At 48.8% G+C, this 18,642-nt stretch overlaps 1 protein-coding gene across 1 annotated transcript in view; it reads right to left on the bottom strand.

Annotated features, from left to right (window-relative positions):
- The window catches only part of PAPPA (pappalysin 1), a 186,277-nt gene that overhangs the window by 25,733 nt on the left and 141,902 nt on the right, over window positions 1-18,642 (bottom strand). Inside the window, exons 15-19 of the mRNA XM_074608689.1 lie at window positions 13,063-13,246; window positions 10,227-10,437; window positions 9,447-9,618; window positions 5,938-6,085; window positions 3,073-3,182 (exon numbers count right to left, since the gene is read on the bottom strand). Coding sequence (XP_074464790.1) covers window positions 3,073-3,182; window positions 5,938-6,085; window positions 9,447-9,618; window positions 10,227-10,437; window positions 13,063-13,246 — 825 coding nt within the window. The remainder of the gene's footprint in view (window positions 1-3,072; window positions 3,183-5,937; window positions 6,086-9,446; window positions 9,619-10,226; window positions 10,438-13,062; window positions 13,247-18,642) is intronic.

Raw genomic sequence — 18,642 nt, 5'->3', positions numbered from 1 at the left:
GCAAAGGCAAGGACCCAAATTGAGACAACCTAAGAAATTAGGTGTCTGCCCTGTTTCTCTGCGGTCAATGGGAAAGAGCCGTCAAGCCGTCTTTCGGAAACATTTCACTTTTTTCTCCCCACTGCCTGCACAGTCAGCCTTGGCAGCGCTCTCCGTTGGCGTCTTCAACCGTTCCCTGCCCCTCACACACACACGGGAAATGGGAAATCGTGGGGACAGCAATGGTCGCTCCCAACACAGACCATCACAGAACAACAGACACACGGAAGATTTCAGGTGGATTTCTTTTTCCTGCTGAAAAGACGGATTTGGAAGACGCTGCCAACTTGCAAAGGTTTCGGCAAACCGTTTCAGACGCAACAAAGCAACTCAGCCTAAACCAATGCTGAAAAACACGGTAATATTTAGAAATTTTTCACGATGAAATATCTGTTATTGTTGTTCCTTTGAGAGGACATTTAATTTCTAAGTTTTTTTTTCATTTTCATTAAACAAAAAAGTTTTTAAAAAAATCCTTGGAAATGAAATGCTAAGTTATGTTCCAACCAACATGGGTTTTTCTCCAATTTTTTGGTTCACCAAAAATAACAACAGCAGAAAAGTCACTTTGATTAGGAGAAAACATATTTTTTTTAATTTGACAGAACTTCCAGCGAACCGAAAAATCCAGTGATTTGCACAGCTCTGCTCTAAACAACCCTCAGAGGAGGGATGGTTCCCTCTTCCCACTCCACTTCCATAACATCTGTTGCTTGAGCAGCCACACACAAATATTTTTTCTTCTTGCTGGCTCTCCCTATGTTTTATCTGCTCCTGTGCTCTCAAAGGTAAGCTCCAGAGATCGCTCCTGCCTTTATCTGCTTCTCATCCCGCGCTCGTTTGTGCATTACTTGTGCCTGAAACTAAGTAACTACAAGTGTTTCCTCTGCGTCATTCAAGTACTTTGAGATCCACAAAGACTTGCCGTGTAAATGCAACCAGCTGCTCGCTTTACTCGTACGGCGCAACAGCAAGCTGTCACTGACCGTAATTAGAGACACATATTATTAATGACATATAACACATTGCCATGGGCACCTTCCCCTAAGGCATCCCAGTCCCGTCTCTCCAGGCTCTCCCCGGTCCCACCACCGTCAGCATTTCCCGGGATGGCACCCCGCGAGGCACCGCTCCCTGTGGGTGACATCCCCTTATCTGGATGGATGAATAAGACGGATGTTTTACAGCTACGAAAAAAAAATCCCTCCAGCGTGTCTCAGCATCCTCCCGCTCGTCTCCTAAAGGCCCCCCTCCATCTCCTGAGTTTTCAAGCCCAAATAATTACAAAGTGTTTGTGGGGTCGAACCTGTATCTGCTCACAGCCTAAAGCTCTTGCAAGATCCTCACCATCAGGGCAAAAAAAGGCCTTATTTACCACTGTACTCTTGGAAACCATGATTTCTCCTCCATCCCTCACTCCCCTCATCTCCCCCTTTACTACTATATGTTTTCCCCGCTGCCTAATGAGCCCTCCAGAGACCTGCAGGTATAAAACTCGTTACAGCTCCCTCTGTGTACCCGCATCAATAAACGACAGAGCACAGCAGAGAACGGGAGGGAAGCTGTCACTTTCTTTCACCATGAATTACAAAACCACTTTAAAGTCTAGCGCAGGGGAAAGGGCCAGTGAGAAATTGCCCCTAATACAGAGATAGGGCTTTTCTTTATGTTTCATGCCAGAAACTTGGCAAAGCCTCAGCGTAGGCAGTAATATCATCTCGGTGTCTGGAGTGAATGGGAAGCTGGGAAGGACATTGCAAACTTGTCGTATTCTCTGGACTTAGTTCCCCACCCCTTTCCAGGATTTATTCTATTCCTGCATGTGAAATAGGGCAGTATAAAGTGGCAGAGATTTTTGGAGCGGCTCGCTATCCACAGCGAAGGCCAGATTTCAAAAATCCCAAGCCCTGGGTACATATTCAGGCATGCAGAGAAGCAAATAGACTGTCAAAGCTGCTCAGGACATGCTGGGGCTCTGCTGGCTGCTCGTTCTCCTCCTAAATGGAGTTTGAGTGTGTAAAACAGACTCCTGCAAAGCCAGGGCCAAGTATGTAAAAGCCGACAGCTCAAGCACCAGCAGCATCCTGCACCCTGGTGACATGCGATGTGCCAGCGTCCCCCGACATGCACTTGGGCATGGCCAGATAAACGCCTACACCTGCAGAAATACTGCACCAGCGCCTGGTGACAGGCATTTCTGGGCAGGAGGGGACACTTGTGTTGATGGCACAAGGGTTTTCAGAAAGGTAAACGAGTGTGTCTCCCACTGGTATCCAAGCAGCTGCTTGCTGCCAGTGGCACGTGTGTGCAGGGGTGACCGTGTGTGCAAGGCGCTGTACCTCTGTGCAAGGCATTGTACGTGGCGTGTCCCCCTCGGCACAACACCCTCTGCACATCCCCCTTGGCATGTCCCGACGCTGGTGTGTGCTGGAGGGTGCACAGGAGGGAGTGCCGTGCGCGGTTAATGCAGGAGGAAGAAGTGGTGACCTCTGGAAGGGGCTGTGCTGAGCAGGCACCTCTCGCATGCGGGCGAAGGGGTGGGGGGAGGACTCAGCCAGCTCTGCTGGTTGGGGAAATGAAATACCCTCTGTATCAGCTTCTTTTGTCATCCAAAAGCAGTGCAGAAAAATCCAGCCCTGCCACCCAAAGAATGCAAAATACTGAACAGGAGGAAGAAAATAAAACCCGGCCGGTGCCCTTTCTCTCACTGTCCGTCACATCTTCCTGTGTAATGACTCGTGTTTCCCGCTCAGCCCCACTGCAGGTGCTGGGTGGATCTCAGCACACTGATATGGGGCCTTTACCTTGAACTGACTTTCACTGGGAAATCACAAGAGAGAAAGCAACTTGGAGAGATAGCCACCACGTTACCAGAACCACATGCAAAGACATAACAAAAACCAGGAATTCTTTTCTAAAGGGCAGAATTTCCCGTGTATTCACCCCAATGAACGAACCCCGGGTAACGCTGTCCACTCCCTGCACATAAACACGCAACAGGGGATGCAGTTGGTGAAATCGTCAGGCACTGACCTTCACTCTCTGAGGGTTCATCCAGTGCTGGATGTCTTGCACAGTCTCGTTCACGCGCAGGAGGATGGGCTCGTGACTGTGGTCCAGACATGAGGTGGTACACTCCGCGCCTGCACGAGACACCGAGAGGATAAAGCTAAAGCGAGCAGCTCCTGACCCTTTCAGCATCTTTCCAGCTGAAGGACAGGATTAGGGCTCGTTTTTCCTAAATTGCAATTAGCAGTCAGCCATAACTATCACATATCTTCTAGCCACACATGAAATGCTGAGTACGACCCTGCATCTCAGCAGGAGACCGTGGGGGTGGCAGATATTCCAGGGCCTTTTTGTATGAGCTGCATATCTAGGTATTTCTCTGGCTATTAACTCCAAGAAGGGGTCAGGTTTTGGCTTTCAGATCATCAAGAAAACGTGAAGGTTTTTCCATTTCAACTGCTCTTTCAAGCAATGGGACTGATTAAGCAGAGGCCATTGAACTCATCTCACCTATGACATGACAAAAACCTACCGTTTGATCTGTCAAATTTACAGATCTGCAATAATAATCTTTCAGAGGGTGATCAAACCTAATGATATTGCAGACGAGCTATCACCTAAGTCCCACAGTCGATAAGACGTACGCAGAGAGGTAATGATGGCTTTGTTCACACATAAACCTGCTTTTTCTCTGATTAACTGTCATGCCCAGTGGGAATCCTGTCCTTTCTTTATTAAAACATGCTGTGATACTCTGCAGCAATATCCCAGAGCCCTGTGGTGACACAACCGTAAGCCCTAGCGTGTTGGACCATTACCATTTCCCCCCTGGAAAATCACTCCTGAATGGCACAGCTGCTGCAAACATGTCATTAGGATTTCTGCACTCCAATCAGCGCTGGGGGAGGAATTAATCTCCGCACTGGTTTGGAGAACTGAACCTTTGGCTCAACACACATCTCAGCCTGGAAGGGCAGATTAGGTGTCTGAGGAATTACTGAAGGTGTGTGGGATTCATAGTGACCACGACTGGATGCTATTATTTTCCCCACCTGCTTCTGCCTTCTCACGTACTCACACACGGAGGAGTCAGTGGGAGCGGAGCAGACCCGGGCTGCTGAGCCAACAAGACGGGGTGGGCTTGGGGTTTGTTGTGCTTTCCCAGCGCACGTGGTGGTGGCTCCACGGACCTGCCGGATGAGGCCCACTGCCACCAGCCCCATTGCGAGGGAGTGGCAGGAGAGCGCCTTCTCGGAAGGACATCGATCAGGCTTCCGAAAACACAAAGAAGAGAAGAAAACCCCAACGACCTGATCCTGAAAGGTGGTGCTGGGCAAACCTAACAAAGTGTGTGGTATGTCTCCATCTGCTGAGGATAAGAGCCAACGGCCACTGTGCCCTCGCCGAGCTCTTCCTCCCTCTCCAGCGAGAGCCGCGCTCTCATGGAGGATCTGGCCCACAAGTCCCTCGCCTCCACGGCAGCCGCGTGATCCCATCCCAGGATCAGGCCCACCGGACCGTGCATCTGGGATGGGGACCTGCCGACAGCCGCCTCGGCAGGGCTGGGAGAGGACCGAGGGCTGGCCAGCGCCCACTGCGCGGGCAGCTGCAGACCCTCCTGCTCCCAGCACCGAGATGCTCCTCTCCAAACCAGGAATCGGTATTTCTCCCCTCACAAAACCCTGGCCGGCCCCGGGTGGTAACCTCGTCTCAAGGGTAAAACGCCTCGCCGCATTAAGAGTCGCTGCAGCCTGCTCGCCGCTGGCTCTCCCGCGCTCCACCACGCGGTTTACGCTCATGGAAAGGAGCGGGTCGGAATTGTTTTGATATATGATCTGTAATTGGCATCATTACAGAGCGGTGATCTCATCCAGGTCGTGTTCTCCTCCCCGGGGAGGGAACACAAGGAGGCTCGTGGTCCCTCGCATGGCTGCGATATAATGAGGGAGCCGCGCAACGAGGAAATTTCTCCAAGTTCAAAGGGACGGGCGGAGGGAGGAGGGGGCTGGCAGGGGCTAGGAATGGGGCTGCAGGAAGGGGCCTCGCAGGTCTGCACGGGCTGCAGCCAGTGCAGCTCCCCTTGCAGCCCCTACAGCGGGGAGACCTCAAAAACAGGGCTTGAAAATACAATAGTGTGTACAATTTAGTGTGTAGTCTATCTCTCCCTCTGCCCGGGTGAGCCAAAGCAAAGCTGAGCGCAGGAAGCCCCCCAGTGCTCACCACCCCTTGCAGAGTGACCAGGCACCCCAGAAGGAAGGGGGAAAACATATCCTTACAATAGCTCCTAAACCACTGTCATACCAAAGGGGATGCTCGGCTGGTCTCGTATTCTTTCTGGAGAGACCTACCAAAGGGGATGCTCAGCTGGTCTCATATTCTTTCTGGCGAGACCTGAATTATCCTGGTGCTGCGCTTCCCTGCCGGCTTCCTGCCTGTCAGCCTCTGGGGCGTGCGTGTGTGCGTGTGGTTGAAGGATGGGGACGTTACAAAAGTGTAAGAGCAAACGCAGGTACAACCCCTCCCTGTGTTTCGAGGACTGGCTGTGTCTCTGGCATAGTCTGGCATGCTGGCTGCCCATTAAAACCAGCTGGCCAAGAAGGGACACGATGAAACTGGAAGCGCTGCAAGGAGCAGGCGATCAGAGCATGTTACGTGATGCCCGGCCTCTCAAAGCTTCATGTTTCCTAAAAGCAGTTCCCTGAAAAGCCTCCCGTCGCAGCCTCTCACTCAGGCAAACAGGTCCACAGGAGAAGGTGACCTCAAGGACTGCAGGCTCCTTCCTTCCTCCCTCTCGTTCCCATCCTCTTCCTCCTCTCCTGTCCCACTGCTCCCTGCTCCCATCCGAGCCACATCCCCCATGGCAGATGGCCGGGGCCGATGCTCACAAACCTATTCCGTAGCCGCCGGCGCACTGCAGCTTCAGGTGGCTGTTGAGCTGCGTGGGCAGCGCGCACTGGCCTTGCATCTCCCTGCAGAGATGAAAGGAGCCGCTCCAGGTGCCATCCTTCCGGCAGTGAATCACGTTGCTTCCACGGCCCTGGGAAGGAGAGAAGAAGATAAGGGGGATGGTCACAAAAACGACAGCCAAGGACAGGCTGAGCAGTGAGAAGTGGGCAGAGCTGAGCTGGGAGCAAAGTTCTGCTGGAGCCGGGAGAGCCCCCAGTTGGGACTGCCAGCCCGGGGGGAAAGGAGGAGTTTTCTTCCAAAGAATAAAAAAAAATGAAAGCTGCAAATGAAACCACACAAACACATACACCCCTCTTCTGTGCAACGCAATGTCTTCCCAAGGCCCTTGCGCGGTCTCTACCTTAAACCAGACCCACTGCGGTTGCGATAAAGGTGCATTCACCCCATTCGCCTTCTTTCTTGTTGTTGAGAGGTTTGTGTTGAATGCAGACAACCTTTCCCCTCTTCCCATTTTCCTAACTAGTTGCATCATCTTTGTCTCGACAAAGAAAGAATCCCCAATGGCCATCTGAAGGAGGAAGGGGAGCAGGGATGCTTAGCAGGGCAGAACGTGCTCTTTAGAGCTTGGCTGCCTTGAGTGACAGCACGCGAAGAGGCTGAGACAGACAGGCACGGAGGCAGGTGGATAGGAGAAAAAAAATCCTCTGGTGTGGGAATGGGCAAGGAATAGAATATGACATTTCTCTTATAGAAAAGATTCTCTGTATGATACTGAAGAATGAATACCCAAGTCCGAGGGGAAATATCATGCCCTTTAGAAACAACAAAGGAGTGCACAGGCAATCTTTTGTCAGATCTATCCTCATGGCATTGGGGATTTCTGCGCAAGCTGTTCTGCAGGATCTGCGAGCCTAACTGCCGTGGGGTAATGTGGGACGTTCAACAGGAGGACGTCTGGTGTGGCTGGGCTCCAAACCTCCCACGGGGGCCTTGCTGGGTGGGAGAACCATGCAGGATCTCTGCTTCTCCTCGCCCGGTTTACAGGCCAGGCATGGTGCCTGCAATCAACCCACCCTGCTCTTGGAGATGGCGCTGGGTATCTTTGGGGATCCTTTAGGGTGCTGTCTATGCTGGGATCTCAGCAGGGTTGCTGGACTTCCCTTAGGAGCTCTTCCCCACGACTCACACCCGTTGTTGCACAGCACAGGCCCCTGGTACCGGCGTGGAAGATTGCGCAGCCTTCAGTGTTAGTCTCGTCCTTAATATCCTCATGCTTTTTTTGCTCAGCTTTGTTGATGAACACAATGTTTAGTGAGATGCGAAGTGGTCTTATCGGCAGACTACTGCGTGGGACCTGCTTCCCCTTCTCTAGACATCTGGCCATTGCCAGAAGTAATAAGAAAATCATATGAAAGGATAATGGACCAGATGGACTCAGGGTGTGATCCAGCTTGGTGACTCTCACCTAAGGGCCAGTTTGGCAGAGACTGATTAATTTAGATCTGACTGTTTCTATGATTTGTGCACAACATTCAGAAACGGAAGACCCTTGCTCTGGGTGCCAGGGGAGGTACCTGCTTAAATGACCATTACATTCCTGGTGATTAAGAGATGCCATATGTACAGCTGAGTAATGATCTTTCAGCGTGGTGACAAATTCAGGAAGAGATCGCTAAGTGATAATTGAGCACAATTTGCTGTTCTAGCAAGTGTGGTGCACTTCCATTGCAATTTGCATGCCAGGGTTCAAACATGATTTTTAAAGGTGAGCCGTGAAACCTGATTTACGTTCCTGGAGCTGGCTGCGCTTGAGGGTACTATTGTCTAGTTTCTGCAACGTACTCAGAGATCCCAGGATATCCATTGCTATAGTAACATACTGTCCATCATTCCCTGACCTGCAAAATCTCTTGTGAAAATCCCTGCTGGGTTTCTTGCTTGGATGCAACGTGCATTATCACCTTATATAGCTGAGAGAGACTTAGTGGGGTTTAATCCTTAAATAATTAACACCTCTCAAGTGGTTCTGGCTTGTGCCAGGAGTCCTGCCTCCCTAGACTTTCGCAGAAAGTCTACTTTCTGCGATATCTGGAAATACCTTTCTCTGCAAATCCCTTTCTCAAGATGTTATCTGCTCCTTTGCTCAAGGTGCTTTCGCAGCTGGACAGTCACTACACCCGTCCTTACAGTGAAGAGAGACGTAGCTGTACCTCTCACTTTCCAGAGCTCACTTCATTATTGCTGTAACCCTGACTCCACTGCTTGCTCCTCTTCGTGTCCAGCTCATTTAAAAGCAAACACAACCCCATTATACCAGTTGTCATTGCCCTGGTGGCCCCAGTTTCCCTGCATGGCAGCGATGGTGCATGTCTTCAGCCACCCTGACCAGCCTCAGCAAGTGGGAGATGCACAAAGCCACAGACGCTGTATCCCAGAGCTCCCACCCAAACTGCACCCACGCGTGCAACCTCTCATTTCACAAGGCTCATAACTTCATGTAAGTCTTTCCCAGGTGCCCTGATGCAAAACCCCAGGGCTCTGCGTGTCATCCCCGTGAAGAGGGCAGGCCAACCTGCCAGGGGATGAGGGCAGCGATTGGCTTTTAACCTCTGGAGCAGGCATCAGAGGTGTCTTTCACATCACTGGCCCCAGAGCAGGGGTGGTCCCTTTTTAATACGGCCTCAGAATCTGGCATGATATTAAAAGGCCTTTGACAGAGCAATCCCTGCTCTCTGCAGCGTGTGTAGTAGCAGCAGCTTCTACATCCCCACCTTCTCTTCCCAGGCAGCAGCAGCGCTTCTGGGAGAAGCTGCTTATCTCACAAACTATAATTACCTCTGGTGAGGACAACTAAGCATTTCAAACAAGTTACTGAAGGCCAGACCTTCCCGTATCAGTGAACACAGCTCCTAGGAAGTCAAAGGCAACACACTGATTTATGCCAGATGAGGATCTGACCCCTGATGCCAAATGACACCTTCACAGCCAGAAAAAGATGAAAGGTTAGAGACAGTTCACCTGAATAGTTGTAATCCCTAGAAAGTTAAATTACCATACGGCACACATACCTATAATGATAATGAGAAAAAGAACTGGGGAGAAAAGCAAGCTGAAATGAACAAACAGGACAAGTGCAGGTAACTCATATCCTACTTAATTTCATTTGTTACTCCTTATTTTCTAACTGGATCATAGAGCCACTGAGGCAGATCTCTCAGCCACTTATTGTCCGGAAACAGTAAGTTATTCACTGCTAGTCCTCTACAGGCAAGAGTTAATACCATTACTACTATCATAGAAATAATATTTCCAGGCTCTTTGCAGTAGTTTTCTCCTTATACTTTAATTATGTATTTCCCTTCTCCATTTCTCTGCCTCTGGTCTCAGAAGAGCTCAATGGCTCTCGGCCCTTCCAAGATCAGGGTCCTTAGGGAACATATGATAAAACCACGCTTGTATGGGCTGAGATAATTCAGTTAAGAGAGACTCACCGACTGATTGTCATCATCTTCGCACTTGATCCGGCATTCGCTGTTAAACTGGAAGCCGTTGGAGCACTGGTAGAGCCCGTGAAACTTGGAAGGCGGAGGGTCGCAGGTAACGGGCACACAAGCGCCCGGCAGCCACGTGCCGTCTTGCGTGCACTGGATCTTAAAGGCTCGCCTTTTTGTGCAGAAAAAAACAAGACCATTTAGTGAGCAGCTGAGTCAGCCAAGCGCCTCTAAAGCCTCTGAGCTCTGCTAGCAGGTTGCAGGGGATGGGTGTGCTTGAGCTTTTAACACTTGGGGAACAAGTCGTGAATCTGCGTCATGAGGTCTCTGAGCAAAAATAACGATTATTTGCAAAGCCAACATTGAGATGCCCAGCCTAAACTCCTCTTTTCGCCTTGGACACATCTCCCAAAAACTCCACTTCCCAGGCTTGCGGGCTGTGGTTGGTTTGAAGTGGGTTTGTGCAGAGTCAGAAGTATACGATAGCACTAACCCTTTCCTGCAGAGTTTCAAAGGGGACTCCCCAGGCTGCATATCAAAGGGGTATTTCTAAGGTAAGGTCTGTTTTTTGAGCACTGGTTAGGATTTTCAAAGAAGCCTGAGTGAGCTAGGTGCCTAAATCCCCTTGAAACCCCACAACTATCTGCATGAAGGAGTTGCTCAGTGATTTTCCTTACAGCACATACAGTCTCTTATAAACAGTCCATCCCTTTCCCGAAAGCATCTTAACTCATGGCTTTCTAAATCATGCTGACTGCATGGCATTGCTCTTTCACGTACTTTCTTGCTTTTCTGGAGGATCCGGGGACATGGTAACCTGGTTTGCATTTATACTTGCAAAACGAGCCCACTTTGTGCTTATCTTCTCGGCAACGAGTAGTCTGGAGATCCGCATTAGGGACGATGGATGGTGCTCGACACATCAGCTCGCACAGGGCCTCCGGAAAGGACCACAGCCCGTCCTCCATGCAGGTCAAGTTGCTGTTGTTTCCTGAGAAGAACAGTGAGCAAAGTTAACAACATTCAGCAGGACTATTTTTTTCGACATGTCGTTACACCCATAATACATCAAAAGCCACCTCAGCTGGTTTGACAAATTCAACTGTGGATGTCCTATGCATTTTCTCTTTCTAGACGACGGCATTAAATCATTAAGGACTCTGTTTTCAGATGACAGGCAGACAGCGCTTATTTCAGGAAATGCTATAGCATAGGGGAAACCACACTGGGTTTGTAATCTTTTGTATTTCTCTTCCTTATTTTGTTCTTCTCTGAAAGGAAGCTTGCTTCATACATCAACCCCCTCCTCTCCAAAGTCATGGCATTAACAGAGGGTTTGGTGCCATTACATTCTTCATTCTGATTCTGTGTTATATCTCTTCCCTGAATCTGTCCTTTTTTTTTTTTTTTGATTTTGAGCCTTTTGGAGCAGCATCTGTTAGTATTAGAGTCACTACTCCAACACAATGAGGAGCCATTCTCAGCTGGGGACTCTCAGTCCTTGGGGACTAGTGTGATAAATACGATTCATAATACTCATTAGAGACTCATTTTCCTTACGAAGCTTTCTTGGGCAGCACCTCAAAGGTAAAAGGTACAATAGATCTATTTGCCTCTGCTATGACCTAGTTGACTTCAGAAGGTTAAGCTAAAAGTAGCCTAGTCTCAGTGTATTTTACATTCTTTGTTATTTTATACAGTATGTTGAAAAGGAATAAGCTTTTCCTAAGAAACAAAGCAGAGCTATGAGCCACTAACCCTTCAAAAATCCCTAATACTCTATTGAAATCCCCAAGCATTGCTGCAGGAACTCTTCTCAACCCACAAGGCATATTTTCGATAGCAAGCCAACTTCAGAGTTATCCAAAATAATACTGACAAACTGCTAACCCCCGAGCGATGCCATCTCTCCAAGAGGGAAGGAAGAGAGCCGGGGCATGAGGCTGGAATTCAAAGAAGAAGAAAACAAAAGGCTCTGGAGGGCTCAGGAAGGTATGTGGAGGAGCCCTCCTGCCCTACCCACAAAGATAAGAGAAGCCGCATTAAATCAGCCCTGCCTTTCTCTCTCCCCTCCCCAACTGCAGATGATTGCAGAGGTATTTTGTGCAGAAGGGAGCTCTTTTCTAGAGCACCAGCATGCTCCTCTGCTCTGACTCATGCAGCAGCTCTGCAGACCAGCCGTGGTGATATCATACTCGCCACTGCAAAGTGATAAGCTGTGACATTACCAACAGTGGCTGTCATGACGTCAGTGATTGAATTAGCCATGAGTCATTCGAACGCCATCCTCCAGAAGCTTAGTGGCAACATCTATTAGTCATCGCCAATGGCTGTACACCAAACGGTGCCTTTACCTCACAGCTCCCAGAGTTTCTGGACAAAAGTGAGGTGATGCTACACCCCACTGCTGCCCCCCTGACCTGGGGGTTGGTCATCAACCCTCCAGCGACCCCCACCGGAGTCATCAGCTGAAGCTCATGCTGGTCATGCTGAATACTATCATTTCCACTGCCCCCTCAAAACAATTCCAGGCATTTTCGATAAAAAAACCACCTCTTGTTGAAGATGACCAACTGAGCATATGAACAGAAAAAGGGAATTCTTTGATCAAAATCTCCCCTTCGAGTAGTCTTAACTTTCACTGTGTGTTTGCTGCTTGTGGTTACCCTCCTAAGTCGGAGTTAAAAGAATGAAGCGATTTGGTTATAGATGAAGAAATCAACATATCCTTTCACTGAAATGAAGAATACTTCCCATGCCTCTTCTGGGGTTTGCAATGGATCCTGGCAGCCAAGATGATACCACACGTACAAAAAAAGCTTATACAGCATTTGTACCCGAGTTGACAACTGCAGTGAAGATTACTCCACTGCAAAACGACAAGTTAATTTGGCCCTAATGTTCCTTCAAATTAACAATGATACGTTTTCTTGTTTCTTGAGGACCAGATCAAAAAGGGTAATGTGCCAGTGAGCAGAAGAGCTGATGGTGCTGAGAAGATGATGGGGATGCTAGCAGAAAAGCAGCAGGGAAGAAGATGGGGGAGAAAAGGGAAGAAGGCAGCAGAGTGTGTTATTTTTAAGAGAAAAAAAAATTGTAGAAAGTCCCAAACAAGAAGAGGAGAGAAAGGTCAGAGTTAGAGCAAGATGAGTGCGGAAAAGGAAAGAGGTGATGAGTGAATTAGGAAAAACAGTGATGGGGGACTGTGCCACTGGGACATGGGACTTTTCAGTGTTCTGCTTTTCCAAATACCTGGAAGAGGCATAGAAGGGGGAACAGACGCAGAAAACAGAGAAGGCATGGGAAAGAAGATGAGAGAGTTCAATTTGATTTATCCCCATGACTTTTCCATGTTTTGGTTGTATGGAAGCAATATTCACTGTCATTACTGCCTGGCCAGCCGTGATCGAGGAAAGGTCAAAGGAAGGTAATAGAGAGATGCAAAGGAACTTAACTTCTAATATAAATAAACCTTCCCATAGAGTCTCATAATTCTTCATACTTAAAATATCATGAATAATTCTAAAACAACAGCAACAGTACCATATATTGCTAGGAACAGTCTGTGTCAGCTGTGCGGCTATCCCCAGCTCACTGCACAGACACCCTCCAATACCTTTCAGAAGAGCCGGCGGTCGGCAAGTGAAGGAGCATTTCTTGCCAAAGGTGGTCCCCTCGCTGCAGTTGAAGGTGGCAGGGTAGACATGGTACTGGTCTGGGACACCGCAGTCCACGGGCTCGCAGGTCACCTGCTTGTTCCACTTCCCATCCGTGCAAGTCATGGTGATGCTGGACTCCATCTGGAAAAAGACACATGCCTACAGCCACCACAGCCAGCAAGGGAGAGAGCAAAACCATTTCAAGCCTAGTAACAGTCATTATTCTGGCTCACAAGTTAAGCAAAACTAGGCCTGATCACTACCATCAAGATTTGGACAGCAGCTACTAAAAACACCGAGGTCCCAACAAGAAACCAGGGGAGAGAACCAGGATGTATTTCTGTCACCTCTGGGCTGAGACACCAAAGTGCTTCAATATAAAGAGTGGAGCACTACAAATAATCTGAACTCTTGTCTGCATCGCCTCCCGAGACACGCCGCATGCCTGCTGCTCTGCCCTGTGCTCCCGAAGGAGCGCGCCAGCCTGAGCTGTCTGAGGCTGACAGCAATCCCTGATCCCTGTCACCTATGCAGTGACACAGCCACTCCAAGGGATCCCCATGTACTTCTGAGCAGTCGAACTCACTCTTGGGTTTGAAGTAAAAGCCAACTTGACATAAACCCGTTTGGGACTCCCATCCGAGGCTCTCCCAAGCGGCGACAGTCACCCGTGGACTGGGGCACCAAAGGAGATGGCCTGGGCCATGTCAACATTGTGTTCAGATCCTGACAGCTGCTGGTACGGCTTCTGCCATCAGAGTGCCCCGAGGCTCCAAATGAAACCGGGGCCCTGCTGCCCTGGCACCGGGGACACGCTCGCTGGAGAGACAGACTTTTCCCTGGAGGAGTTTGCAATGGACAGACCCAAGAGCATCCTCCCATACGCACACTTGGCACTTGAGCGGTCGAGTACAGAGTCAGTGCCTGTGCTCTGATTTCCCTGATGTCACTCTACTGTCATAGCTACGCCGAAGATACACTTCCATGGATTTGAGGAATAATCCAAACAATGCAGCAGACTGAAATCCTGAATTGCTAGGGAGAGAGAAAAAAAAACAGGGGAGGTAAAGCGGTCATCCATCCAAAGCTAAGATGAAGAATTTACTGGGTGACTGAAGGACAAACACGTTGGCAAAGAGCACAGAACAAACAACACATCCACTTTCCAATTAAAAAGGGAATACGATTAAAAACTAGGAGTGAAGAATCTGAAAGTAGGACTCTTCATACCAGAATAAAGAGAGGGACAGAGGAAAAAGAAATGTGAGAAACCCAAACACGAGAAGGGGAAGACACCGGCGAGGAATCTGACCAAGCCGTACAGCAGCACTCCGCTGCCTCCAGGGAATATTTTATTCAGGGCTGGTACGCTCCCAGGAGATTTGCACCGCCGACCATTGATCTGGGTTTATAAAAGGAAGGGGGAATTTTTCTAGCACACATCAAAGGGACCTGGATTCCCTTTTTGCAAAAACACCCTAATGGTTTCAACAGAAGTTCAGACCTGTCTCCCTTTGATATATGGTTGCATTCAGAATGGAAAAAGCAGTCCCAGAGCTGAGAAACTGGACACTTCCCAAGTGGGCACAAAACCCCTTTCTAGACCGTGGAGTTTATTTAAACAGGGAGCACTGCTGATGGAAAAAAATGTCTTTTCTACAAATTTACAGTGGCACATTCTGAGATTCTCGGAGCGCTCAGGTGAAGTGACACTCTGTGTTCTCATTCCCAATCATTGTGCTCCCCAGTGGCTATTAATTCTGCCTTTGTTGCTTATCAGATTATCTGCTCCATTAAAAAGTATATACTATATATTCTGTAGACAGTTGATGACTTGAAGATGCCTGTGCATCCAGGAAGTTGCGGTGTGATGGCCACAGGAGAAGGGATGATACAGAATATTGCTGTGTCTTCGCAGCGCACACACAGCAGCATCACCAACACACTTGCTGGGCTGCTCCAGCATTCAGCAAAGACTTCATTTCCCTTAACAGACGCTATCACCAGATAACACTCCGGTACCATGGCTGCTGGGCACCTGCACGGCAGGAGGTTAAAACATAAACCCAAGCTACTGATGTCAGGGGCTATCCAAACGTTATGGAAAAGACGTGGGTCTTGCACCATATCTTGCTGGATCCACGCTGAGCCCAGGGAAGCTCTATCAGTGATAGGAGATTCAACTCAAAGAATTCAATTAGTGTTGGTGTGATCTAGTTTCGGAATGAATGATTGCTCCTACTGGCTGATACTGACTGCTGAGACACAGTATGGTGCACAAGGGAGTTTCTCTAACGATGGCGTTGCGCATCAGATGTAGCTCTACATAAACAAAGAGTGCGAATTCAGAATCCGGAATATAAAACAAAAATTAAAACAGAAGTAATATATCTGCGTGACAATCACACCTTAGAGAAAATGGGCAAGAATGTTTTGCCCAAGCTAACGCTGAGGGTATTTCAGCTGCAGCCATGGCCTTTGTTAGCAGAAAGCTGCGGGACACTACAGCCTGCTGGAAACACAACATGCCCGGGGCACCCCTCCTTGGAAAGGACCCCCCGTTAGAGCCATACTCCCACTGCACTTCATTTCTGCCCCTGTTCTAGACCTCGACGTGAAAAAAATAATTAGTCTCTCCACGTTTTCATCTCTGGGTTTTTCCCCATGGTACTTTCCCAACAAAACCACTGACCAAATCTGGAAGAGTCACCTCCTTCCAGGCCCGTATGGCTTCTCCTCTTCCTGACACACTGGCGAGCCCGTTCCCAGGCAGAGAAGCCGTGCCCATGTGGGTAAGACCCTGGCTTCTCAGCTTTTTCCGGTAATTTGTTCCACACTTTGTACGATGGAAGCTGAGGTTTTCAAGGTCAGACATAATAATGGCACATTTTAAAGCATGTCTATCATGTCATCACTTCAAGCAATAGGAGCACATGCGTTTCTGCAGCAGAACAGAACAGAGAACATTCCCCGCAACGGAGACAAAGACCAGTGGCTCTGATTGAAAGCACAGAGGACAACCCTACCACGGAAATTATTGCAGATGGCACCCACCAGCTTTCAGCTTCTCCCTCTTGCGATGTCCCACCCGAGGGTGGGATCACTGCGGTGCCCAGGGGCAGGACCCCAGAGCAGGAGCTCGGCTCTCCCCAGCGCCACGCCGCACCCTGGGTGGGGGGGGGGGGTTTCCAATCGCCTCAGCCTGAGCAGAGCCGCCTTCGGACCCGGCACTGGGTCTGTGTGGCAGCATCTGCGCCTGCCTGTGCAGCTCTCCCACCCGAAGCCCGAGCAGGCACGTGCCGGTTTCGCCTGTCTGATCTGACAAGGTCACCCAGCTCACAGCAGTCCACACGAAGCACTCGGCTTTCTCATCTGCTTTATTAGCTGTCACTTTGGGCACTTTGCGCTGCTTTGACTGGCATCACAGCAACCGCTTCCCTTCACGTCCTGCCTTCCAAAAGAGGCTTACGCAAGGAGGGAGGGCGGGCGAGGAGGAGAAAAGAAGAGGGGGGAAAAAAGGGCCTCCAAAGATACAGTGTGCAATACAGTGAAGAGGATGCAAACTTAAACAAATCTGGTGCCAGAAAGATTTGTTTCTTGGGACTTTTAACAGCTTGGGAGAATTCATGTCTCCTTCCTGCTGCCCAAGATCCCAGCCGGTTCCTTCTTCAAGCGATGCTTCACGTGTGAAGTTTCCTCTCCTTAAAAATGAACAGCTGTGCCCTCCCCTCTAAGTATTCTTCCACTTCTGCCCACTACTGTGTCTCTAATTGAACCCACATGAGCCGCGCTTTCTTTTCCTGGCATGATTGATGATGCCTTTGCACAACATTAGGGAGCTGCTGGGTTTTAAATAACACCTCTTGACCAGAGCAGCAGTGGTGGTAGCTTCAAGGAGAGATGACAACAAGTAAGTGAATGAGCGGGGCTTTCAGTGAAGGACAAGGGGGAGGAAAGCTGTGAAAGACAAAGGGGGGAAAGGGGGAGAAGAGAAGAAAGAGCGATGGAGTTGTCGGGGGGGTGGGAAGAAATCGGAGGAAAATGAAACCATCCCGAGATCTTCTTTGTGAGAAAGATACATGAAGGATTTTGCTCCATCGCTACACAAACCCTTTTTTGTTGTTGTTGCTGAGTCCCTAAATGAGGACGAGAGAGAGCCCAAGAGTCTGTAAACAGCTCAGCTTTTTTCTGTTTTTATTTTCAAACAGCAAACAGTTTCTACTGCATGTAGTGCTGATGGTTTTAGGATTTGGTGATTTTATGGAGTTTTAACAGAATTTGGGAATGGGAGCTTCTCAGAGAGCAGAGATGAATGAATGTTTTGCCCTAAGACTGATTAAAATGGTGGCTTCAGAAGACACAGAGGCCAGAAAGTGCAGAAACTCTTACGAAGATTTTCAAAGGCCCCTTAGATGTAAAAGATTGATTTGAAATGTGACTTGTGCCCCCACATCTCTGAGGTGCTTTTGAAAATTTTGCTTTTAATTCTCTGTTCACCCTTTTTTTCTGCCTTTCAGTGAAATGCAGAAGACAAATGCGGTTCAGATGCTAAACCAGGGTGTCTTCACGGGTCTGTCTATCATCTTCATCAGCATGCAGTGGCCATGGGCCACCCATGTTCAGTCTGCTCTTTGAGACATTGCACCTCTCCTCAGGCTTCTTCCTACCCAAGAGTGTGAAACATCAGCACCTTCAAAGCTACTTTCCTTCCTCCTCTTCCTCATGCAGCCCTCCCCACTCTCAGTGAAATGAGAAAAAAATAACTCTAGACCCTAAAATCAGTTAATCAAGCAAAATATCCAACTAAACTACAAGAGTGAAGCACGCAGTTTTGTGCAAGGTTCCTCAATCACGGCAGAAAGTCCCTCTGACCATAGATAACAACCCACATGCCCTATCTCATCTCCACATGCTTGCGATCACAAGGGGAGCTGAAGCTGGGAGGCAACTGTGGAAGGCGCACAACACAATTCAATACAACACAATACAAGGAATCCAAACCATGGATTCCAGACTTTCTCGGATAATTCATTTCTTGCCTACATGTTCCACAAGATGTGTCTTGCAGCACTTGACATAAAGAAATAAAACAAGACGATAGTGACAGAAACTGTCCGTTCCTTTTCAACAGATGTCCAAAGCACACGAATAAACTCTTAAAGCATCTGTTTAATGTGCTTCGCTGAATGTGAATATCTTTAAGATGCTCCAGTCCTTCCCTGACTTGAACAGCGAACGCACAGCACTGAGCAAAACAAAGCCATTGGCCTCAGGGTTTTTATCAGTGGAAAAAAGACGATGAAGTGCAATAGTAGACCAGGGGGAGAGGAAGCGTGTTGTAATAGGCAGTGAATCACGTTAGCTAAGGGTGCTAAAATCCTCCGCTCCTGTCATGTGAGTCTGATCAAGGCTCTGAAACCAAACTTCTCACAGCAAAACCATATACAGTTGGCTGAGGCTCCCCAAAAGGTACTTCTCGCGTTTAAATAACACAGCGCTGGTGAAACATGTTCAGGCTGTTTTATTTGGTTTGGGAT

This window comes from Larus michahellis, chromosome 15, assembly GCF_964199755.1.
Source record: "Larus michahellis chromosome 15, bLarMic1.1, whole genome shotgun sequence".
NCBI lineage: Eukaryota > Metazoa > Chordata > Aves > Charadriiformes > Laridae > Larus > Larus michahellis.
The sequence above is the reverse complement of the archived record's forward strand: the minus strand, read 5'-3'. Positions and strand labels throughout refer to the sequence as shown.